The sequence below is a fragment of the Anabas testudineus genome, chromosome 14, assembly GCF_900324465.2.
Source record: "Anabas testudineus chromosome 14, fAnaTes1.2, whole genome shotgun sequence".
Classification (NCBI taxonomy): domain Eukaryota; kingdom Metazoa; phylum Chordata; class Actinopteri; order Anabantiformes; family Anabantidae; genus Anabas; species Anabas testudineus.
This window is the reverse complement of record NC_046623.1, coordinates 444,603-470,509: the sequence shown is the minus strand read 5'-3', so window position 1 is coordinate 470,509 and position 25,907 is coordinate 444,603. Positions and strand designations below refer to the sequence as shown.

Sequence of the window (25,907 nt, the reverse complement as noted above, 5' to 3'; positions counted from 1 at the left end):
CTCTATATTACCTATTTCTGTGACATACAGATATTTTGTATATGGGTGCAGCGGCTGCTGCCAATTCCAACATGCACTGGGTGACTGGCAGGGGACAACACCATTGCATAAAGAGTGCCATCGAGTGTGCAATTATGTAATCAACACAGTAAACGGACAGCAAGGGCTTGATATCTTTTCAGAGTGCATGAATAGCCTTTGTGTGTGTTTTTAGAAAGTGTGTAATCCCACTAAACAATAGCAACAGAAAGAAAAAGGAGAAAAAGAAAGAAAGGACTGATTTCCCTAGCAGTTAAGGCTGTGGCTCCTCCGTGCTCGCTCCTGTTACTCAGACCGTGCCCTTTGTCTGGGGCCAGGGCTTGGTCTGGAGCCAATATTTGCATGCCAAGGGCCACTTGAATGCGAAGCTCCCTGGATTCTCACTACCTGACATGCAAAACCAGTGGAGGACCAGTTAAAATGGTGCACAGTCAACACAGGTGTGCTCCAGTCAAAACACTGTCCTCTTAATACCCCACCTCCCACTCCCCAAACCCTCACTAAACCTTCTCTACTCTTGCCAGATTGTTATGGAAATGAGAACTGTGATTTTCTAGGATAGTGTACCTGCAGGTTGTCAAGAGATGAGGCTTGGATGTAGGAGCTAAAGGTAAGGCAAAATCTATGTTAATCTGTAAAAGACCAAAAACTAAAATAAATAAATAAGCAAGAGACAAATCAATTGAAGAATCAGTTCAATAAATCAATCAATTAGATCAGTAAAAAAGGAGAAGAGGAGTAGGATAGATAACATTCAAAGGATGCCAAGATCTTTCCTTATTAAAAAGAAACGTGGGGCATGTGGAGCATGGCAGTGGAAAGAACCAGAACAGCACGAATGGAAAGAAGATAATGCAACAGGTAAGAATATATTGTACGTTTTGTAATGTTTAAATCTATCAGCTAGAATAAGCACTAACACACAAGGGGATTGATTGCAATGACGCTGTATCCCTGTAGTGATTCATTGGAACTTTCATTATCTTGTAAATACCTTTGTTGCCCCTTTTTCAGTGAGTGAAAATGCTAAGGGCACACAACTACCAGCCACTGTGACTCAGTCACTAGCCAATGTAGAAAGTGGAGTGGTAGCAGGGATGAGAGTTCCAGTACCTTTGGCAGGCTCAGGAGGACCAGTGGCTGACACCAGGCTGGACTGGTCCACCCTGATGCTTGAAGGCTCCTTCTACCCTTCAAGTACGCTGGCACTGGTCAGCAGAGCAAAAGTAAGCTTGGCCTTTCCTTGTGAATTAAAGTGTATGACCTAATGTATAGGAAATTATTTATTATATCAGCTTTTGATACATCTATCATAGGCTGTACATCACACACATCACATAACTGCTGTGAATAGGGCAGCCGACAGTAAGCAAAACACTAAGTGACAGTCTAGAAATTAGATGACAGGAGGAAATAGACTAGCAAAATACTGTGGCAGGAGTTGAGTATGTTAATCTGCACCATTTATAGTTACAAGTTAAAAAAAGAGCAAAGGTCATCTGGCTACTGATCTTGGAATAGGATACACAGAAATGTGCAAGAAGGGATTTTCAGAGGAAGCCAGTGTATCAAAGGCAGAGGAAAGCCAGCAGGTATAGTTTTATGGATACAGACAAGCTAGTGGTACCATTCTGAAAGAGGACATGCTAGAAAGGCATTAACAGCATCAGCCACTGGTTTAAACATGTGCCTTGTGAGCTGTATAATAATGCTTCCTATATGTTTGTATTTTAGTGGACATTTTAGTGGACAAATAAAGTAACTTATTCCAACATCTTTGTGAAGAATTTTCAGCTAAAAATGTTAGGGAAAATGTTTTTGATATAAGTTGAAGGTGACTAATTTAATTTTAAGTTGTAATTTAATCTTACATGTCAAATCTGATGATCTGATGGAAAAGCAGCAACATCTCAGTCCAGAAATAGTTCTGTTGTTATTCTGGACAATTTACATCCCCAGAACACAATGTCTGTAGATAGCCAACTGTAGTTTTTTATTTTTTTGGGATTGTTAGGTGCTTTGAAGGTTAAGCAGAGTGCCAACGATAGCAACAAGCCTGTGAGCTTAATGTGTTATTAACTGATAGTTATTAGCTAGCAGGCTTTTAATGTTAATGCTGTTAATGTGCAAGTGAAAAGTGAATGCAGTATGACTTGCTATGCAGTTTAGCATGTAGATATGAGGTTAAGTTATGCTGCTGATTATATTTGCTATTTCTGTTCTCTGCTCTGCCTGATACCTACTGCAGGGCATAAAATAGGTCAGATATCATTCAACATGAACACTGCGTTAGTAAGAACTGACGGTTTATAATCCAAATTCCTCTTGTTAATTTAAAGAGGACAAAGAAAAATCGAAAATCTGATCATTCTTTTTGTGATGTTTCTTAACCATCTCTTCCTAATAGCCCCGTCCACGTACTTCTCCAGGCTCAGGAGATTTTGTTTGCTCAGTGTGCCACAAGATATTCCCTCTGCAACGTATGTTGACCCGCCACCTGAAGTGCCACAGCCTGGTGAAGAGACATCCCTGTCGATTCTGTGGAAAAGGATTCAACGATACCTTTGACCTCAAAAGGCATATGCGAACACACACAGGTCAGGAATTAACTTTGCACATGGAAATGAAGTTTTGGAAAACAATTATGATGCATCCTACTACTAGTCTACTTTTTAAAATCTTTCACTTACATTAAAGGAACTAATGCACAGCATAAAAATACTCATTGCTGCAATGTGAACTTGTTTAAACAAAATAAAAGATAGAAAATGAGACGCAAGGTATACAAGGTGAAGGAGAGATAAAATATTCTCTATGCAAAGTAATCTTGTTGGTTACGTACGTTACTGGATAATTATCACTAATGCACTAATTAGAAGCATTTTAATGTGGCATTTGGCTGAGTTGGAGGTAGCTTGCTCTTAAAATACAAATTTAATTGGTCTTTACCTATAAAAAATATAGTGGTGATCCTGGTGGCAAGATTTGGCATGCAGCTGCAGAGCTGCTAATGCAAATCTGAGTGTACAAGTGCATCATAGAAACATGCTCAAAAAATAAACCCTATGTTGTCTCCCCCTGCTGTAGGTATCCGTCCTTACAAGTGTGAGTTGTGTGAGAAAGCCTTCACACAGCGGTGCTCTTTGGAGTCCCATATGAGGAAGATTCATGGCGTTCTCCAACAGTATGCCTACCGCCAGAGACGATCCAAGATCTTTGTGTGTGAGGACTGTGGTTACACCTCAAGCCGCCCTGATGAGTACTTCCTCCATGTTAGACAGTGTCACCCAGGCAGTCCTGCACTCCGCAGGTACTACCGCCGCCAGGCCCATGACAACAGCAGCTTTGCATCCACAGACCGTAAACTCAACCCATATATGCTGTACTCAAACCCTTCATACTACATGTAGTGCTTATTCTAATTCTGTAAGTATACTGTAATGTAGCTACTCTAAAAGGGATTCAAAAATATCACTGTATTTTATTTTAATGAAGTATTCAACAGTGTAACACAGTGTAGGTCATTTATATAGTGTATGTAGCCTTGAGATTTTTGTTTTCAACAGTAACTTTAATCACTATACAATAAGTCAAGAAGGCAAAACTCCTGAAGCACTTTTCTACTTATCTACTCACATATTCACAGTTTCAGATTTGCAACTGACAAACCAATAAAGTAAATTTTTGTTTTTTTACATGTAAACTATAATACATGTAAAAACAGCATGGTCCTGTGTGACACAGTATCTTTGTTTCACAGCAATGGTGATGACGCACAGCTTAAGTGTCAAAAAACAGTGGTCAGATAGTTGAAGCAGTTAGAAAGTAATACCATGTTGAGAGAAGTTAAAATTAATTTCAGTCTTTCAGACAGAAGACTAGCCTCTCATTTTGAGCAATTTATTTTGAAAGTTGTAAATAGGGAACACTACAATATATTGTACTAGATTCTCATGAGCAACTAGGTTACAGGTTCAGGCCAGACAGTGTTGCTGGAAATGTTCATCCAATAAACAGCCACACTTACACACTGGATGGGATAGGAATGTGTTATTGTGAGTTTTGGATTGATGTAGCCCAGAAAAAAAGTCTGTGTTAACTTTATAGATCCTGCACTTCATATAATAGGGATTTCTACTTGATCACCCTACTCTTAACAGGTTCACTTCCACAAACTGATGTTTTCCTTCCATGGCCAATGTAAAAGACATCTTTCTGAACCACTACTTTGCTCCACCTCTGTTTAAACTTAATTGCTTTCTCCCAGTAAATTTGGACTAGGATTGCAAAAATTATCTTTCACTAGTTGTCCACCAGAGGTAGCTGCTGCTGACATTTACAGTACCTGCCCCTCCACTTGTATTACCTGTACCTGTATTATTTCTTGTTACATTTATTGCTTTATATTTCTGCTTCCTTGCCAGTGCTGGAGCTTTACTTTTTTTTGGGTTGTCCTTCAACATGGCCACTGAATTTTTGTGGACTCAATATTTAAGGAATGCTTCGAGTGAATTCCTTCAAATTTGTCAACTTGGACTCAGTCATGAACTTTGGTGGTCAAAGGTAAAAAGTTACAGTGACCACATTTGTCCAGTTCTTCTGAGCACAATCTTGTGAAATATGTTAAGAACGATTTTAAAACAATTGTTCCTCTGCTTGTGCCCGTGTATAGCAAATGTGTAGATGTCTTTGTGACCCCTTTATTGAGGCAGCCAATGCTTAATTTCACTTAAATACTTGTGAGCACTTAGACAAAAGTGTACTGATTTATCATGCAGCACAGAGGGAAGATGTTACCTTAAGCCCAACAACATTGTAATGCCTCTTTTCCAAAAAATGTTACAGATAAATCAATAAGCCAGAATCTTGTGTCACTTAGATTTTGTTTGCTTGCCTTGTTCCTCACTTGTAAGTCGCTTTGGATGAAAGCGTCTGCAAAAGACTAAATGTAAATGTAAATGTAATAAAACTAATTACTGACACACAATCATGTAGGGAGATATATTGCTGCAATATTGTGAAAGTGAAAATGTTTTGGTAGTTATAGTGTTATAGATGTGACTTTGGATTGACTTTGTTTTTAAAATTACTTATGTTTGCTATACTGTACACTTGCGTGAATACAATTGTTACTTGTTACCTAGTAGCCACACACTTTTTATGAGTCATTATGAAGCATGAGTGAAACAGGTGGTGTGAAACCACTGTGTTACAGTGTGTTGTAATTACTGTATGTTCCTAGTTAAATCTGCCTTTAAAAGAAGTAAGTTATAACTTAAGTAGCTAACCAATCACATCTCTGCACATCTATTCTCCTCCAAGACCAATTATATTTCACCTGTCAATACCATAAAGTGTTACCTCTTTGGTTTATCCAACACACTTCTAACATTGCAAAAGGCTTTGATGGTATGGCCTAAGTTCATACACATAAACCAATAAAATAAAAACTTTCATATCATTGTCATTATTAGTAACCTTTTATATGCTAAAACAGGCACAGCAAAAACATGCCTATAGTTGTGCAACACAAGTACAAACCACCCCTAAGTGCACAAATGATACATGAGAAAAAATCATATCCACTATAACAATTAAATGCACCAATATGGTCTAAAATGTTTTAAGATAGTATGCCCACTTTCTGTGTCACTCAAACTTCATTGTCATTGTCACACATTAAAGTATGTTAACTCTTTTTTTCTCAGTGTATTCTACACTCATCTGTACAGTGCATCTCTATCATGACTTTTTGTCTGGTCAGAAAATGTTTTCAGAATTTTTGCCTGTTTAGCTTCCAGAAGCCTGACCTGCCTCATCCATCATATCAGTTGGAAAACATTTTTAAAAATCTTTCTACATTAATGTCCAACAGCTCTAATCACACGCCCTTTAGTCCTGCTTTTTCTTTAGGTTTAAAAGACTGAGGTGTGGGGCAGGCACACTCAGGGAGTCCTTTGTCCTTTAATGGTGGAAGATGTCAGCCACCGGAAGGTATTCAGGAGAGCTCAGTATAAAATTGTCTCTCCCAGGCATGGAGCTCCCCCCCTTCTGCACACACTAGTAGATATGACTCACTCCTCACCTGTGGCAGCCAAACCTAAAGGACACAAAGTACAGGGCATAAGATGGATATCTTTATTATTATTAAATTGAAGTTAAATTAATTAATTATACAGTGAGGGAAAAAATTATTTGAACCCCAGCTGATTTTGTAAGTTTGCCCACTAACAAAGAAATGATCAGGCTATAATTTCAATGGTAGGTTTATTTGAACAGTGAGACACAACAATGACAAAAAAAATCCAGAAAAATGCGTTTCAAAAAGAGTTATAAATTAATTTGCATTTCCATGAAGGAAATAAGTATTTGATCCCCTATCCGTCAGCAAGATCTCTAGCTCCCAGGTGGATCTTATACAGGTAACGAGCTGACATTGGCAGCCCTCTCAGCTCGTTACCTGTATAAAAGAGACCTGTCCACAGAAGCAATCAATCAATCCAGATTCCAAACTCTTCACCATGGCCAAGACCAAAGAGCTTTCCAAGGATGTCAGGGACAAGATTGTGGACCTACACAAGGCTGGAATGGGCTACAAGACCATCGCCAAGCAGCTGGGTGAGAAGGTGACAACAGTTGGTGCAATTATTCGCAAAAGGAAGAAACATAAATTAACTGCCAATCTCCCTTGGTCTGGAGCTCCAAGCAAGATCTCACCTCGTGGAGTTTCAATGATAATGAGAACGGTGAGGAATCAGCCAAGAACCACTCGGGAGGAACTTGTCAATGATCTCAAGGCAGCTGGGACCATAGTCACCAAAAAAACAGTTGGTAACACACTACGCCGTGAAGGACTGAAATCCTGCTGTGCCCGCAAGGTCCCCCTGCTCAAGAAAGCCCATCTACAGGCCCGTTTGAAGTTTGCCACTGAACATCTGACTGATTCAGAGGAAGACTGGGTGAAAGTGTTGTGGTCAGATAAGACCAAAATCGAGCTCTTTGGCATCAACTCAACTCGCTGTGTTTGGAGGAGGAGGAAGGCTGCCTATGACTCCAAAAACACCATCCCCACTGTCAAATATGGAGGTGGAAACATTATGCTTTGGGGGTGTTTTTCTGCCAAGGGGACAGGACAATTGCACCGCATCAAAGGGAGGATGGATGGGGCCATGTACCGTCAAATGTTGGGTGAGAACCTCCTTCCCTCAGTCAGGGCATTGAAAAGGGTCGTGGTTGGGTACTCCAGCATGACAATGATCCAAAACACACGGCTAAGGCAACAAATCACTGGCTCAAGAAGAAGCATATTAAGGTCATGGAGTGGCCTAGTCAGTCTCCAGACCTTAATCCCATAGAAAATCTGTGGAGGGAGCTGAAGGTTCGAGTTGCCAAACATTGGAGAGGATCTGCAAAGAGGAGTGGGCCAAAATCCCCCCTGAGATGTGTGCAAACCTTGTGGCCAACTACAAGAAACGGCTGACCTCTGTGATTGCCAACAAAGGTTTTGCCACCAAGTACTAAAGCACGTTTTTCGAAGGGATCAAATACTTCTTTCCTTCGTGGAAATGCAAATTAATTTATAACTCTTTTTGAAACGCATTTTTCTGGATTTTTTTTTGTCATTGTTGTGTCTCACTGTTCAAATACACCTACCATTGAAATTATAGACTGATCATTTCTTTGTTAGTGGGCAAACTTACAAAATCAGCTGGGGTTCAAATAATTTTTTCCCTCACTGTATATCTTTTTTTTTTTTTTTTTTTTTTTTTTACAGAGGCCTGGTCGTGCAACAAATTAACAAAAACACAATATTTGTAAAAAACACACAAACATTTGACAAAAAAACACCACAACAACAGTGACAAAAAAGAAAACACAATAAAGTTGAACAATGAACAAAACACAACTAGAGGGAGCAAGCAATGTTCTGTGTTTTCATTCATGTGAAATGGGTGTCAATATTATTATTGTTATTATTATTATTATTATTACTATTATTATTATTATTATTAATAATAATAATAATAATCATTATTATTCGTTAGACCATTTCAAAGGCATAATGACTAACAATTTAAACTTAAATTCTTGGACACTTTTTAAGAACATAATCGTTTCAATTCATTTACATACTGAGTCAACATTTTTAATCATCAGTGCATTTATTAACATGTATTCAGGATGTATCTTGAGTGTGGTACAAAGGAGAGGGGTCAGTGTTCATATCCCATTTATGGGAGAGGGAGAGAAAGATGGTGATTAAGATTAAATGTAAATAAAAATTTTGTGTTTAAAGTCTGTGTCAACTGTTTTTCTGTTACACCAGACCCTTGTACTGCAAAGGAAATGTAGTTAGGTTCGTAAATTATGTAATACTGGTGAGTGCAGGTTCATTTACATGTAGGTTGTGTTTTTTATTTTTAAATAGAGAAATAAATAATTTTGACAAATGGTACAATTACAGTATGTACATTACATGACAGGGTGGTCTATAATGAGCACTTTTAGTTTTCAAATACATCTTACTCACACTTTACTAAGGTAAGTAAGCTGCAAAACACACCGTATCACCTATAAAGAAAAAAAAAACCACATCATTCCTAAATGACAGGTTGCTGTTTTGTATACTGTACCCTGTGAAACAGAAGCAGGTGACGGTGGAGAGGAATCACCAGTGGGTAATGGCAGGCTGGGGGCATTTTCGTCCTCTGTAACATATGTATGTAAAACTAGTGAACAGATAGCAGCTTTATAGAAACATAAGAAGATCAATAGCCAGCTGTACACATTTCTGGCATATACACAGAACCTCTGTTCATGACCAGCCTAGTTGTAGTTACAACAACTGTAAGTTTCTGCAAATGTAACAAAAAGGTTACGTGCTGTTTTAAAAGCTTTTTTGTTTTCCATGTCAGGCAAAGAAAGACTATTTAAAGGTGGATTAAAGATAGGCTTACATCCCCTGGTGTATCCACACAGAGGGCAGGCAGGGCAAAAGATTCTGGGAAGATATTCAGTTCTGTGATTGGAGGAAAGACAGGAACATCAGAAGCCATGAAGTGCTGCAGCACTGTTGCGTTTTTGGTGCACTGCTGGCTGAACAGATTTGTAATAAAACAAATAAACAGAACAAAAACAAAAAATAGCACATATCTGTAGTGACGCAAGTGATGATGGTGTGAGTGTGAAAGGAAGGACACAAGGGGTGATGGAGAAAGCAGAGACTAAAGTGTAGTAAGCCACTGTTTTATTATTCACACATAGAGTGACATGCTGTTTTGTCAACATGCTTTTGCAACAACAGGAGTTGTGGTCATTATTCTTTATCCATCAATCTCACAGCAGAAAGACCATCATCACTTGATCTTTAAAAAGCTCTGGACACTGTATTGATTTATTAAAACAAAGATCCAAGTTCCTGCATACCAAGGCTATTCTTGGAGTGGGTATTTATCACCATGGTCTGACTCAGGCCTCCAATATAAACAGATGCTGCTGGGACTGCACCATGATTATTCAGAGTGGCTCATATTGTCTGGAATTCATTCCACCTCACATTTATGTTGTTCTTAAGAGACTGAATTGTGTGGGTGGCTATACGATTAGGTAATGTTCCTTCCACTCTCTACATCTGTGTGGCTTTGGCTTTTAATGCTCCCTTGTTCACACAACAACTCCTTTGACACAAGATTGTCATTCTGTGACTGTGGTTTCAAGTGTCAAAAGCACAGTATGCCAAGGCATAATTGCATACTATACTGAAATACAAAGGGACTGTCCAGACTAGACAGAGATAATTATGAGAATGATGAAGATGGTGTGATGAGGAAGCAGGAGTGTTAATCCCTTGCCTGTCTCCTTGGTGACTGTCTTGTCCTGCATCTCCTCCTTCAGTCTCTCCATTTCTTTCTCCAGTTCACAATATCTCCTCTCTGCTTCTTGTAGCCGCCTGCTTGGTGAAGAAGGAAAGACTGAGTGAGACTGACTTAGTGACAGATTTGCCTAGATGGTATATCCATATTTTTGACAAATTGTGATGAAATGGTTTTGGAATAGAATGAAAAAAAAAATGTTCATGATATGCGAAGAGTTTGACAATTTAATTAAGAATCAACTAATCAGTTTTGACCAGTAAGTTTTGTGCAGATTTTTAGACAATTGGACTCATTCTTTTGTACAAATAGACCAAAACAATGCAATTTGCTTGAATTAATAAATTGACTTTGTTGTGAACGATAAACTAAATGTTCTGACACACACACAGCCATATACTGTACACACACACAAAACACACACACTATATATTGACAGACTGAATAGTGTGTTTACATCAAACTCTGTATACCATAAGCATCACCACTCTGTATTATTTGGTGTTGCTTGATTAGAATAAAAAATCTAGCCTTGTGAATACAGTATGGAGCATTGTCACAACAGATACAGCAGTTACACCCTCTCGCACTGAATTGTTTGTACAGATCTGGATGCCTAAATCACCACTTGCGTACTGGCTTTTGGTAGTCTATAACTTTGCTCATCTGACTTAAATGCAAAATATTTCCATACACAACTTTTGGCTGGTCAAGTCACAGTAGTACTACACCTGGGCTTCCTGATGCCATATAACATGTTGTGGTTTCTGCTGCTGCATGACCTTCCTTTTCTGTGCATTCAATGTTACACTAATGCTGCCATCATTACTAATGGAAAAATCACATTCTCTGTGAAAGTAAATAAGTCATTTATGTAATCCTTTGTATTGAATATTCCAGGTTGGACTCTTATCCACTGCAGTGCATTACACTCCTGCCTTCACAACAAATGTGAAGACTTTAGAAGGACTTTTACCATTTTCTTTTTTTTCCTAATTGTGGCTATTGTAGCTCTATGGATCATATTGACAAGAAAGAGATTCTTGGAAATTAAAAAAAAACAAAAGATATATCGGGGCAAGCTGTGTGAGCCTCCTTCAGCTTTCTAAATAAACACCTATACCTATTGGCGTCTGCTAAATGACTAAATGTAAATGTAAATTTCCCTTACCAAACCATACCGATGAGATACTGAAAAGGAACTGGTAGCCAGTACGGGTTGCTTAACCTATTCAACTACACGGATTAGTCAGGATGGAATACCTCTGCAAGTCTTCGTCAAGCCCTGATATTTCATCAGTTTCCTCCTCCTCTTGGGTGGTATGGGTGGAGGCGATAGGACCTCTTTCCAGAGTAAGCGGGAGCTCCATCAGTGCAGGCAGGTTTTCTGGTAGGTTATCTGTGAGCTGCCAAAGCTGGCTCTGAATTCAACCCACAAGTAGATCACAGCCAGCATAACAAGAAAGAAACACTGAAAGTCTGTTTTAAATGCAGCATATGAGGCAACTAATGTAACATACAACAAGTTGTAAAAGGTATACAGGAATTAGTGTGATGATGTCTCACTAATTTCTCTGGTGTGTACAGACTCTTGAACTCCCTGAGCCTTGTGTGGTCAATTTGCATCATGATATCTTGACTGCGGTCGATTGCACCTGTCTGACTATTAAAGAGACAACAATTAAACAATACCTAGAAAGACTAGACACTAAGGTACGGCTCATTGGATACACATCAGTCATTAATCATAATTTTAATTTCACCTGGTGGCCGTGTAAGAGTATCCAACAAAAGCCAAGTGTACTCCTATAGGTGCTCTGTCCATTACATCAGTCAGTGTCTCCTGCAGAATATAACAGATGTCAGTCACTACCAGTTCATGTTATTTTGTTCGGGTTGTGTATATTTTGAATGGAGCTGTGAGCTGGTTTGTGGGCATATGTCAGGTTTTTTTTACATGAATGCTAGCCCTGAGAGATTAACATTGTTAAAGACAATACCATTTCACTTAGACAGTCATCCAAAATGTCAAAGTTGGAGGTGTCAGTTGGATTAGATACTTCAGGTAGGAATGGGGCAGGGAGTTTATGCAGGGAAGCCCAATCTAGTCCAGAAAAGAATGGATGATTCCTGAAGTCACTGGAACCTTCCCTCCCCAGACGGATTTCCCTCTCACAGATGAGCCCAGTGATGAAAGAATAAGCCTTGTCTGAAATTTCAGGGCCAGATGGAGGGAACTCAAAATATTCCTGGAGGAAAAAAAGAAAACACTACTGCTTCACCACTTCCCAAACTTAAAGGTAATGCTGAGATATTAAAGCTTTGTGTCTAGCGTAAAACATATTTCTTTTAAGCTGAGCCTTACATCCAAATATTACAACTATATTTTATGGATTGCTGAGGCTCATAGTGATAGAGAACAGCCAACAGACTGTGGCGCCATGAGCTGAATATAGAGATAGAAACAGCTGACAAAGGGTGAGGTATTTGGGGAAATGCAAAGCATGCCATGAAGCAGGGGTGTCAAACTCAATTGCACAGGGGGCCAAAATCCAAAACACACTTTAGGTCGCGGGCCGAACAGGATAAACATTTATTGAACACACTAAAACTTTTAAAACTTAACTTTTTTTAACATAAACCTTAAATAACTTATACTATTTTGCTTTCTATAAAAATATATCCTGTCTAAATTATACAAGTTAGAAATAAAGTAAACATTAAAAGAACAAACATTCAAATTTCTTTAATCTTATGTCATTTTATATAAAAAATAAACTTAAATTTTAAATATCCCAAAAGATTTCACTGTCCATAAAAATATATCCTGTCAAAATTATACAAATTCTGTGTTGTGGAGATTCTCAGGATGGACTGTAGGTTCTCACCAGTGAGACGACTCCTGTGTGCTGTTTTAGTTAGTCTTCATCACTGAGAAGAGCTTCTCACTAAGATTTGTGCTACCAAACATAAACAAGGTTCGAGCCTCATGTGGACGGAGCTGGGACATTTCTACGGGAATGGAGTGAATAAACTGTGCGGGTCCTGCAGTGTCCTACTTTACCTTCAGTCATTAAAGTGCAGCTCAATCAGCTCCGTCTGAATCTGCACAGGTGCAGTTTCCAAATCGACGGCAAAATTATTTTCTTGTTCGTCAAAGTCACCAAAGCTCCGTGGGAACTCAGTTTATCAGCAAAGTGCGTATTTGTGAACACCGTTGTGCCGATATGGTTCAACATTACTTGGCATCCTGAGGACCAGCTTCATAATAACTAGCAGCATCATAAACTAGACTTGTTTAACGTGGAATGTGTTCGACAAGGCAGCTGAAGCGCTGCATTATGGGATCTGTAGTTTATTGTGTTACCAGCGCTTCATATCGCCGGGCCATTAATAACAATAATATAGAAATGATCTCGCGGGCCGGATATAATTACACGCCGGGCCGGATGTGGCCCGCGGGCCTTGACTTTGACATATGGGCCTTGAAGGGACTGGAGCCTACAGATGCAGAAGCAAGGGTAAAATGCCATAATCCAACTGATCTTGTGTGTTTACTAGTGTCTTAGTGTGTGTCCTTGGCTCAGATTTTGCTCAGTCTGACCAAAGAGAATGAGTAGGACTATGTGCTACTGAGAAGACCTAGACTGTGTTTTACAAAGATCAAGGAACTACAACTTGGGGACAAATGAAAGGACATCCCTGTTCTATACCCTTTGACACTTGAGTAGATAACTGGCATTGTTGATTAATTCTGTTGTACCCTGCTCCTTAATTTAAAAAACTAATTTTAATAGTGTGGCGGTATCAAAGGCCAAAGAGGTCCTAATTTACCTCCTTTTGCATGCTGTTCTATGTTTATACTTTTTTATTTTACAAGCCTACATTATAAAGAATGTTGTAAAGAGCACTACACATTTGTGAATGCCACACATATGCTGTCCCAGAGCATACTGGAATTATGCTGCTGACTGTTATCCCAACACACTGTCTATATGATGCACTGTATGCTGACAGGTTACGTCAGTGAAATTGAGGATGCAAATTGGCAGTTTTGTCAGTATAAAGGAGAACCTACATATACTCAAAAAATAATTATGAGCTGGAGCTAAAGCAGCAGATGTTAGATAGGAAGTTAAGATTTCTACAATGAACTGAGTTTTTGGATGATTTAAGTCTGTCTGTCTTTCTCTAGTGAAGCGAGAAGTAGTGAATGAAAAAATTGTATTTCTTTTTTGGTGTGCGGCTGGCCAATGCTGGGGCACTAGCCACTAGCCTGGCCTGCAGCGAGATGGAGATAAACAAAGGAAAAAAAAATAAAAACCTCCTTTGGCAGCAATAAACTCAACCAGGCACTTCCTGTAGCTTTGGATCAGACCTGCACATTGTTCAGGAGGAATTTTAGCCCATTCTTTCAGGCAGAACTGCTGAAGAGCCGTTTCATAGCATCTCTTTTGGGTGGAGGTCTGGGCTCTGACTTGGCTAATCTAAAAGGCAGATCTTGTTTTCTGAAGCTATTCTTTTGTGTGTTTTGGGTCCTTGTCCTGTTGCATCACCCAGCTTCCAGACACTCGCACATTATCCTTTAGAATCTTTTACATACCCCTAGGAATTTACCTTCCCCCCAATCACTGCAAGCTGGCCAGGCCCTGATGCAGCAAAGCAGGCCCAAATCATGATTTTCATTTATCATGTTTTCTCCACCATACGACACATGGCTGGACGTTTTGTTTTCATGATGATATGATAGTGCCTGTTTTATGCCAAATGTAGTGCTGAGTGTTCTTTCCAAATAGGTTAATATAGTTTCATCAGTCCACAAAACATTTTGCTAATACTGCTGTGGAGTGTCAATGTGCTCTTTGGCAAACTTCAGGCATGAAACAATTTTCTTTTTAGTAAGCAGCAGCTTCCTTCGTGGTGTCCTGCCCTTGACACCCTGCTAGATCAATGTGTTACGTACTGTAGACTCATGAACACATATGTTACTCAGTTCAAATGATGCCTTTGAATCTTGATTGTCACTCTGGGTTGCTTCTTTATCTTGTTAATGTGTGTTTGTTGTGCTTTTGGAGTCATTTTGACTGGCCGTCCACTTCTTGGTAGATTTTCACTCAGTTGATTTTTTTCTGGAAGATCAGCACACACATTTAAGAGAATGTGTGTGTGCTTACAATTTACATGTCCAGAAGTTTTTCTTGTACACATGCTCCTACAACTTTCAGAAAACCAGCAACCATATAAAAGCCTGGTTTGACCTCATATAGTGTGTCCTGAGTGTGCAGAAAATGTAACATTCTCTGTGACAGAGAATGGGCAGGACTTGGGACAATACATGAGAAGAATGCAGCAGCAACAGTACACTGGAATGACCCAGCTACAATGATAGGGAGAGATGCAAGAAGTTTTGGCATGACCTGTATTGTGTTTCTCCTTGTAACTGGCTCCATATCAGCCTGTAGCTCACCTCATCAACTTCAAAACTGCATCACTGGAACTATGACATGTTTGTATTCTTATTTCTTCCATCATTTTAAATATTAGTGGTAAGCACATGTTCTAGATGCACTCTTTTGTTTCTTCTATCCTTCTATCACAAGCGAATTGCGCCTGCCTTTTTAAACATATTAAATACACAGCCACTGCAATTGCTTTCAGCTTTGAGAAATCACAATGTGTGTACTGAATCTATGAATTTAAATGTTCACCTTTCTGTAGTTTTCACACTTAGAAAGAAAAACCCACTCTGCATATATAGGAAGGCAAAAGATTTTTAGCTAAATTTATAGCATGCACTATTTTTGCACATTTGAATTGTGCAGTCCTCAGTACACACCCTTGAAGATCAGTTTGTGCAAAAACCACGCTTTTGTACAAACAAAACCTTTAGTTAATTAAGCCCAATCTTGGTCACAGGGGTTGGTGCTACTGTTTTGAATTAGATGTACAGGCATGACTGTGAGTGGCAGTGTATATGGTCTAGTAAACAACCACCAGAGCATACAGTTATCACAGATGATTAAATAAAGGTTTTGTACTTCACTTCTCAGTTAAGTTTGACATACCTAGATAAACTGTTCCATTATAACAAAGTTACAAAAGTAAATATTACTCATTTGATCCTGTATATCTTTAGTGATGTACAAAGAACATGGCACTTATCGCTTAGTTTTTGACATATTAGTTCTGAAAGTTGTTAGCAGACATTATCTCAGTACTTTGTACCTGAAAGTGGATGATCTTGGCATATGTTTCAGAGATCGACTCAGAGTAGAAGGGTGTGGTCCCCAACAGCATTTCGTAGGCACAGATACCCAGAGCCCACCAGTCACATTCAGGACCGTAACCGCCACCTCCCTCTACTGCCCTTAAAATCTCTGGAGACAAATAGTCAGGCGTTCCAACAGCTAAGGATGAGTGAACCTGCAATGAAATTAATGACTTTTCAAAAACAGAGGCATTAGCAGCATCTAAAAGTCATGGCCTTAATTCTCTACATTTGTTCTGTGTGAAACCATGCGTCTCACCATCCCATCCTCTAAGAGCCTCAGACAGGAACCAAAGTCCCCAAGTCTGATATGTCCATCAGTTGTCAGCAGGATGTTGTCAGGTTTGATGTCTCTGTGTAAAAAAAGGGGTAGAGGGGGTCACTGTTATTTCTAAAGGTCAGATTACACTAATAATAATAGCATGATTTTTTAAATTACATCCTGAGCAATGACTTGACTTCTTCAGACAGAGGAGCATGAAAACAGCATAAATATTATATAAGAAAAATAAGTAATCATCCAAAGCTAACTTGTTCTGACCACATAGATAATTTAATATAATCCAGTTTCTAATGTAGAATTTAGCTAAGTTTATTTAATTAAATCCTGTGGCTCTCTTACACAGCTGAAGGGTCAATAAATCACCTATTTCCATAGGAACTTTACATGGCTGTATGTTAAAACGTATTTGTAAATCATGCCAGTTTGACTTTTATTCTTTTAAGAGGTAAATAAGTTACCTGTGAACATATCCCAGTCTGTGGACTGAATCAATTGCCATGACCATTTCAGCCAGGTAGAACTGAGCCATGTCCTCGGGGATCCGGCCTCCAAATTTACTGAGCAGAGTCAGCAGGTCTCCCCCTACATAGTAATCCATCACCAAGTACTGAAGGAGGAGGTAGTGGATGGGTGAGGAAAATGAAAACAAAATTCAGTTTAAATATATGTCTGAGATAAGTCATTCAGGTCATGATTATCACAGAAAATGCTGTTCAGTAACAAATGGATCTGATTTAAGTTCTTGAGGATGTTTCACCTTCAGTCTGAATGACTGGCTGGAAAAGCAGACTTACAAACCAGGTGGAATCATCAAGTTGTTAAAGCTGTAACTGTCAACCCGTGAGTTGTTGTTCTACATGGTCTTCATGTGTGTCGCAGAGACACAGTGTGAATGACTGTAACTGTAACTGGCCACTGGCCTTGACTCAAAACTGGTTAAGTTGTCTGAATGGAACATGAAACTTAGAGAACTTGAATAAGTCAAGTTGCCCCTGAACAGCGATTTTTTGGAAAGTTAAAATATAGCATAAGATAAAAACTAGCAGGGCATGTTTGTATTTTACAGGAACTTAAGACAATTGATTGCCAGTGCTCTTAGATACCAGGTAGTTGTCATCCTGAAAGGCATAATGCAACTCAGTGATCCAGCGTCTGTCACCCTTCAACAAAACCTCTCTCTCTTCCTGGTAACATGCTGTCTGTAAAGGACAGAAACATACAAATAACTGCATACAAGTAGATAGACAGCTGGCAAAATAAATGTTAAACTGACCTACAAACAATTGAAAGTCAAACAACCTAAAATAATGTGTATGTGCCTCAATTTTCTTTGTCAGTGAAGCATATACAGAAACAGATCTGTCTATCTTCTTTATGCCATGAATGTGAGCACAGATTTCTTTGTGTGTACAGTACCTCTCCTCGCCTCAGCATGTCCCACTTATTCATAATCTTTAGAGCATACACTTGTTGTGTGTTTTGCATCTTTGCCACAGCAACCTGGAACCATGACAAGATAGAAAAATTACAATAACTATATAGATATTTTAGTTTTGTTATGACACTTTCCACCACTGAATACAGCCGATCAATCGACATGTCTAGGACACAGTGTCAACAAAAACTAAACATAACCTTCAAAAGGTAGGACTGATTGCAGGGCTATAAACCAACAGATCAGTAAAGAAAATCAAGGAAAAAAAATAACACAGAACAAGGAGAGATCAATGACCTAAATCACATTTGAAAAATCTGCAAATATTGTTATGGCAGTAGTTAATTTGTAAAAGCACTTAAAAGCTTTAAAACACAAGAGATATACGGTCTGATTTACAAGAGGTTTGCATGTGCAAAAACAATGCAAACTTGATAACTTAATAAAGGCATGTGCTGATCTACAAGCTGATGCAGACTGTGTCTTTGAAAAGTGCGAAATAGCACATGCTGTAGATTATTCTCCTTGGTCTTCATAAATAAGCAAAATAAGGCGTTTCTGCCCAAGTGTAAAAAATACAGTGAGAAGAACATTCAAATAGACCTGGCATGTAATTTATCAAGCAATTTGTGGTGGCCGGGATTGTGTCTGAATTTAATAGTGCAATCTGCTTGCACTAGGAAGGGTGTTGATGTTTGAAGAAAAGGAGAAATACTCAAAACACATGTTTACCACTCATGTTGATATTATTGGAATAATATCAAACAAACAAATATCCATCTATTGATCCAATTTTAGACTTGTTGGGTGAGCTACGGCTTTATTGGGGGGCGTTTGTGAACCATACACTCCAAATGAGTTACTGTGCCCAGAAGCTGAACATTTGAAGTTTTTTATTAGTTAAAACAAATCATTATGCCTTAACATTTGGAACATCTACAGCAAAATAATTCTTTACTCTGACAAACACACTTATGTACAAATTCTGTCTTGCATCCAATAATTTAAACATATTACTTGCTTTGATAAGAGATGCAGGCAAAACCTCCTAGAAACTGTAACTTAACCCAGAAATGCACAAATGAGTAGAAACTCATTTGTGCATTTCTGGGTTAAGTCTTTCTCAAAAACTGACTAAACCAAATAGGACTTTGTTTTGTGGAGTATTGTGCTGGACTATGGTCCAAATGTGTGTGTGTGCGTGCACATGTTATGCCACTGATATGATCTGCTTTCTGTGCACTCAGGATGCACTGAAAAAGGCCTGTAGTTCATCATAGTGACTATTATCCTCTCCAACTAACAGCTTTAATAGCTCTGGATCGAGTTTCTTCCTGACACTGGTCATAAGATCTCATTAATATGAGGTTTATTATTTTGCTGATACTTTTTGGGGTCCAGATCCACAGCAGAGTACACCAGTTGGGAACCATTGCTCTAAAATCTCAATAACAGACACCAGTGAAAATGCCACTTCCACCTTGTTTTCCCCTTTTGTTAATCACACTATTTTTCTTAGTACTGTACATCATCCAGCCCACAAACAAAAATGCAAACATCTAATTTTCAAGACTGAACCCACAATTTAGTACTTGCTATTTGGGAGTAAATCAGGGTCATATTATTTTATCTAGCTATATGTAATTCAACAGTGATCTATAACGTGGAGTCTGATCCTGAACAGAAGAATCTACTGTTGTACAGTTGAGACTTCGGGATGTTTTAGAATGATAGGATCATGTCTAAGTTGCCTAACAAAGTAAAAGTCATTTTTTCTAATTTAGCTATAGCTTTAGTGCATATGATAGCAGTAGCAGAATCACAGAAAGAAACAATATTTTCAGCTGTGCATGTCATTAAACTATAGTTTAAAGCTCACAACAGTGTCTTGCTTTGCCAATCTTGTCTCCTACCAGGTTTACCAACCTTGCAAAATCATATATTTGTTTTTGAAATCATGATTAATTTCTGCTAACATAAAAAATATCAGTTTGTTATGGTTATTCATTATTGTTTTTATGATTTATTCAGGCACTCACATAAGGAAAAAAATTGTGACATGGGTTGCTTCACACAGAAAACTTTAAATGAATAAAAGTTGTAAACACACTCTATTATTTAGGTGTGATGTCACTTTGGACACTGTTTCTAAACAGTACTGAGGAAGGAAATTTATGTGGAAGACTGAGATAGAATTTAGTAATTTCACAGCACAAGAAGCCTAAAGCTTAGGTTTCTTGTTCTTCACATTTAAATATCCCTTAAATATTACAAACCTTACAAATGTCATTAATTCTCAATACATACTGTAGGTCACATCCCAAACCTGCTCACCTCACTGAATGTACCTCGACCAATCACCTTTAGGATGTGAAAGTCTTCTCTTTTGATGCGAGTCTTCTTCACCTGCCTCACCAGGGGATCAGCTGTGATTGAAGGACATAAGAGAGCTTGTGATTTTTTTTTTTATGTCTATGTTTCAACATCTATACCAAGAAAATGGCAGATAGTAATTTAAGAAATTTGTTTTGGATTTTATGATGGAAGAGTTTGAACCTCATTAAGCACGAAATGTATTATCCAATTGTGAAAAACACAGTGGAAATCACCACCAAAATTATACTATTTAAATATTTAATTTTAAATTTGTATTTATGTGGGTAAATTGTCCTCTTTGTAACACAGTTAAAATGAAGGAGGAAGTTCAAGGCAGATTTTGGACAGATTCAGGGTGCTCACAGTATTTATGCTAAGTGAAGCTATATGGCTTCCGGCTTAAAATCAGTTACATATTCCCTTCAATGTTAATTACTTAGATTGAATTAGTTGAATTTTTAATTTCCCTCCTCCTCACATGCTGAAAGGTGCTTGTGTAATTGGACACCTGACATCTGTGTGTGGATTTAGCATGGTTTAGGGTTGACTAAGAGCTGCCATGTATACTGATGAGGAGTGGACTTTCAATTTCAGGAGTAGGAGGAGGAGGATTTCATTATGAACAGTAAGTCATGGCTCATCCCCTTAAAAAGCAGCAACTGAGGGAGACAGGGCAGGCTACGTTTTATGACAAATAAGGAATATCCCAATTATTAATATACATTTGATTTAACAAGCAGCTTATGTGATCTAATAATAATGATAATAATAAAAATAAATTTTTTGGTACTTCCCTTGTATGCTGATTGTGAACACACTGTGATTGAAAGTTAGTAACTTGCTTTCACTAAGGATATTTTGATGACACAAAACAACAATGGCGTCACTGCTCGCTCCTGTAAATGTTGAGTCCGGCTCAGTGTGTATCACTGACATCTCCTGTTAAGAAGCCATGTAGGGAATCACCAGACACACAGAGATCTAACAGTGCTAGCTTATATTTCAGACACTTGTTTCGGACAATCATTTTTGCCCCTGCCTTTGATGCCTTTTAAGCCTTGCCAGCTGTGGGAAACAGATTTACCCTGAAGCGTCATCACAAATTGGCTGGCCAAACCCAACACAGGCCCCTCATTCCTGTACACATGCTGCAGTTAAATTTAGAATGTCTCATCACTGGGGACACATGATCAAGGCATACATGGGGTAAAAGCTGAGTGGTAGGCAGTGAGCAATAAGTACTACAATAGACAACACTGATGAGCCATTCAGTGTCTTTACTGTATGAAGTGTAGTTATGGCACACCACTCTATATCTGTGTATTATTTTTCAAACACATTAACTACTAATTACTTTTAAACACCATGTATTCTGAGTCATAAGACAGAGGTTAATGATGCAGGTCTGTGCAGTCGCTCAGCTCAGTTTGAAATGTTTTCACATCCTGTACCCAAAACTGTGAGGGTCGTCTTAGAGTTGTGGTCCTACTGGGCTTTCACTTTAGCAGTGTGAGCTTGTGTTTGTATGTGATAAGTGTGAACATGTATGTAGTTAATTAGTAATATTTTAGCGATCCTGATATGTTTTAAAGTGATAACAACAAAATTATAAAACAATTATAATAATCACTTTCTCATAAATCTTGAAATTATAAAAAAATCCTCATCATATAGTAGTCATTGTTACAATTCTCTGATTAGTCAGATGGGCATGTGTTGCTTAATTTGTAGAACCTACAGTAAATTCTTTCAATTTTATTTGTTTAGTATCAATCACAACAGAAGTCATCTTAAGGCACTTTGCAGTGTAAGGTTTAAGAGTATAATTGTATAGAAAATTACATAGAAAACCCAACAATCCCGAACTCAAAATTATGAACTATTAGATTAGTTCATAGATTAACTTCCAGATTAATGCTCAGCAGCACTTTATAAAACCAGTTTGTAGATAATTGTCTTACCATGCAGATTGATGCTATTGAATAATATCATACTAAGAACGCATTAATATGTCCCTACTATCGGCACTGTTGGATTAGGTTGAAGAGGAGATTGTTTGGCTCTAACGTAACTAACGTTAGAGCCAAACGTTAACTATCTATGGTCTGTATGGTCACAGTCACAAACAATGTGACAATATACAGACACTGGATAAGTGAGATGTGTCATCTGACCAGAAATCAAGGATGCAATTTGATGGAAGCTATTTTCACACACACATTCTGTGTTTGAACAACACTGACATTCAGATTTTTTCAATTCAGCATTCAAAAATGCGTGTGTTTGTGACAATTTTTGAGAGCTTTCACACAAAACACTGCATATAAAATATATCTTTTGTGGAACAAATTCCCCAAATTCCAAAATTCAATTAGCTACTACGTAACTACTCAGTATAGTAGTTTAAGAGGGTACAAAGGATACAGATTGGTCAGATTATCATGAAGTAATGAGGAACTACTTAGTAACCACAAAGTATAATGTACCTTTAATAGGAGGTTCTCAGAAAGAGTAACTAATGGTTAATAAACAGGAATGAATGAGTCAGTAGTAGTTTGTGCCACTTGGTTGTTACTGCTTTTAACAGATACTTAATGCAAAGACAGATATAAACCTGTCCATGGAAGGGATTCTCCTTTTTCATTTTAGCTACATCTGTGCATGCCTCTGGAGGAGTGGCCATTTAAGACAATTCAAAACAACAATTTCCAGATCAACTCTACAGAATGAGGAGGTTTCACGTGAATGGATGGAAAAAAACATGGGATTGTCGCTCATGAGAGAACTCCTGCTACAAAGCTACAAAGCAGCATGTAATTTTTATCCAGTGATTATTGTCGTTAAGTAGTTGTTTATCAAACTATGATCTTCCGTGAACCCTATAAGTTATCTTGTGTCCTAATCAAACCAAACCTTATACATAGCCTACACTGTCTTCAAAAGTTATGTTTCTGCACAGCTAAACTACAATCCTAAACACATATAGTTAGGGAACCTAATTATACTGACATGCTGGCAATTAACATAGAAAGCAAAATGCAAATATGTTCATAAAAACAGTACTGTAAATTATTCACAGACTACAAATTTTTTCTGCAAAAATATTCAATCTTTGCAAAACATCAAGTTTGCATGACTAAAGCTTTATAAACCTTTTTAAAGGTTTTGTTTAGACTCTCGCAGCACTTGGTTTTAGTTAAATAGGGAAAAATGCAACAGTCACTTCACATACAAGATGTATGTTTATTAACTTTATAAACAAAACAGGAGTCTGCCACAAACAGGAGTCTGGTATCCGTGTATTGATGCCAACCGTTGCAACTTGTTTTCCAATAATACATGTAGCCATTTAAATAATGCATTAGATCAATTTATTCAGTGCATCACGTTTCTGACAAAAACATAACCCGATTTTTAGTAGAGTACTGTTTTTTTAAAAGTGAAGATGACAAAAGCCACAGGCAAAATGATTGACATGTCCTCAATGCTACTAGTGCCACTGGTTAACAGGTGTCACTGCTTGTTACAATAGAGACATAGCTCTTAGCGATCTAACATATCTCAGTTCATTAACAACAAAGCAGTTTTTGGACTTCTCTTGTACTTCTTGTCTTCTGCTGAGATAAGTCAAGTTAATCAGTGACAAAGTTAATTTATAATAAAAAGACTCATGTGGCTGCCCAAGAATGTACCTTGTGAACAGCATAAACACAGACTGGTTGCTTAGTCACACATTGTGTTATGTGTGGTGAGTTTAAGATTGCTATGTTAATATTTAAACAAAGTAATGAAGTTGTATATGTCAGGAAAGCCCCCATGGCTTCAAGGTAAAGTAGATGTTCTGGGTGTATAAAAGAAACCTTACACCCCCTAATACGCACACACACACACACACACTTAATAAAATAAAAACACTAACCCCATTTTAGGAAACCAGAGACATACTTCTCCCTTGCGAAGGGAGAGGAGTAGAACTCATGATAGACACCCACTAGTAGGTCCAACAGGGTCTGGAGCCCAACAGGTCCTGTGGCTCGAGGGCCCTCAGCCAGGTCGGGTGCACCAAGGCCAGGGCCCGTCGACATGACGCCCAATAGATGAGGTGTGTGTTTAGGCCAGGTTTAGAGTAGCAATCAAATCCTGGTGGAGTCCATGGTGTTTGGGATTTACAGGGAGATGAGCTGGATCTTCTTCTTTCTCTGGGTTTACATTTGCTCTGGACTCTTCTCCACCCTCACTAGCTTTTTTGGACTGCGCCCTCCACTGTGAGAGACACACTAACTCTTTGGATTTCTTTCTGGATTAGCATGTAACCCCACCCCCTGCCCCTCCTAATATGTCTTTTCTGTATCCCTACTGTGCCTGATCACAGTACATACAGTTGAATTTGTACTTTGTTCATGTAAACATCCTCTTTTAACAGTTTAATGTTTCCTCTTCTTACCCTGGATTCTTCTCTACAGTCACTTACTTTTTGTGCTCTCCTTCGTGCCTGTCTGTTTCTCTCCCTGTTTTTCTCTCCCCATGCTTCCCCATTGCTGTGCAGCATCTGTCAAGCCTGCAATTTCTCCAGCTCTGACTTAAGACCTTTTTTGGTGTTTGCGGGCCCTTCTCTCTCTCTCACTCTCTCTCTCCTAACTCTCCCTATTCAAAATATTCCAGCCTCTCTACTACAACAATGAAGTACTAGTAATGAACTATATAACTGCTCTGAAACAATTTCTCTTTTTATTTATTACAAATTCATTGTTTATTGTCTATTCGTGTTTGCTTTTGCTTTTTTCTTCCCTCTGTGACAGAGCAAACAGGAACCACTGACCTGAATCAGCACCAGCTGTTGCTGTTACACTTAGTCATGGTTTGAAGAGTGCAAATCTCCTATTTTGTCAACCACTCAAGGATCCTTTTCAGTCCGTTACACTGATTTTGTGTGTGTGTATTCTACTGTCTAGTCCTTCTCTTTGCTCTGTTCCCCTCATGCTCTGCAGAGATAGTTTCCGCTCACCCAGTTCACTGGTTTTTAAAATCCTTACTTAACTTCTGTCTGTTCATCTGCTCACCCTCTCTGCAACTGAGGATTTTGCATGTTTAACTGTTGTCTGTCAGAGAGAGTCTAGAGAATGACCAGCTTATACGCAGCATCCAAAGAAATGACTGGAACTAACAAACTATGAAACAAACAAGCCGACTATTCTGTAAGAGTACTTATAACCATTATGAAAAAGCTAGAGGTCAGGAAAAAGGTAAGTGGCAGGACAATAGAATATACAGTCTAGCCTGATAGTAGATTTTCTATTTCCCCAATTACATCCTGAGTCTAACTGTATTTTGTTGTTATTTAAAAGTGGTTTTGAGGTTTAGGTTTACGCCAGTCAGTCTCACCAATAACACCACCGGATGGCTTTAATGTTATAATGGACAGGGGTCAGCATGATAAACATTTAATGCTGGAGTCAAAGTGCCCATGCTGACCCATAGCCACCATAACAGTATCATACAGGGATCAACAGGTGTAGTTCCTTTGCTGAACCCTTAACTTCGATTCAATGTTGCAGACCTTTTGAGCATTTAGCAGTGACAGAGATTGAATAACTTTAATTCCTTCCCAGAAAGGAAACCAAAATGTGGTGTATG

At 38.4% G+C, this 25,907-nt stretch overlaps 2 protein-coding genes across 7 annotated transcripts; one reads left to right on the top strand and one right to left on the bottom strand.

The window, feature by feature from the left end:
* Positions 1-800: 800 nt before the first annotated feature.
* Positions 801-3,449, top strand: zgc:171929 (C2H2-type zinc finger protein). Its single transcript, XM_026371633.1, has 4 exons — positions 801-900; positions 1,054-1,265; positions 2,447-2,636; positions 3,127-3,449. The coding sequence occupies exons 1-4, from the start codon at positions 801-803 to the stop codon at positions 3,447-3,449; spliced, it is 825 nt and encodes a 274-aa protein (XP_026227418.1).
* A 476-nt stretch (positions 3,450-3,925) lies between these two features.
* On the bottom strand, positions 3,926-24,566 carry LOC113169876 (myotonin-protein kinase). Of its 6 annotated transcripts, none has more exons than XM_026371626.1 (15): positions 24,193-24,565; positions 20,232-20,323; positions 17,879-17,962; positions 17,566-17,661; positions 16,921-17,069; positions 16,439-16,532; positions 16,137-16,334; positions 11,912-12,160; positions 11,675-11,754; positions 11,478-11,574; positions 11,175-11,332; positions 9,891-9,991; positions 8,997-9,058; positions 8,673-8,747; positions 3,926-6,139 (listed from the first exon to the last, which is right to left on the bottom strand). In XM_026371626.1, the coding sequence occupies exons 1-15, from the start codon at positions 24,356-24,358 to the stop codon at positions 6,038-6,040; spliced, it is 1,803 nt and encodes a 600-aa protein (XP_026227411.1). In that variant the 5' UTR covers positions 24,359-24,565; the 3' UTR covers positions 3,926-6,037. The 6 variants fall into 6 exon arrangements, with proteins under 6 accessions (XP_026227411.1, XP_026227412.1, XP_026227415.1 ...); XM_026371627.1 differs by having other exon boundaries at positions 9,891-9,988; XM_026371628.1 differs by lacking the exon at positions 8,673-8,747 and adding an exon at positions 8,570-8,610 and having other exon boundaries at positions 6,033-6,139; positions 24,193-24,566.
* Positions 24,567-25,907: the final 1,341 nt, after the last annotated feature.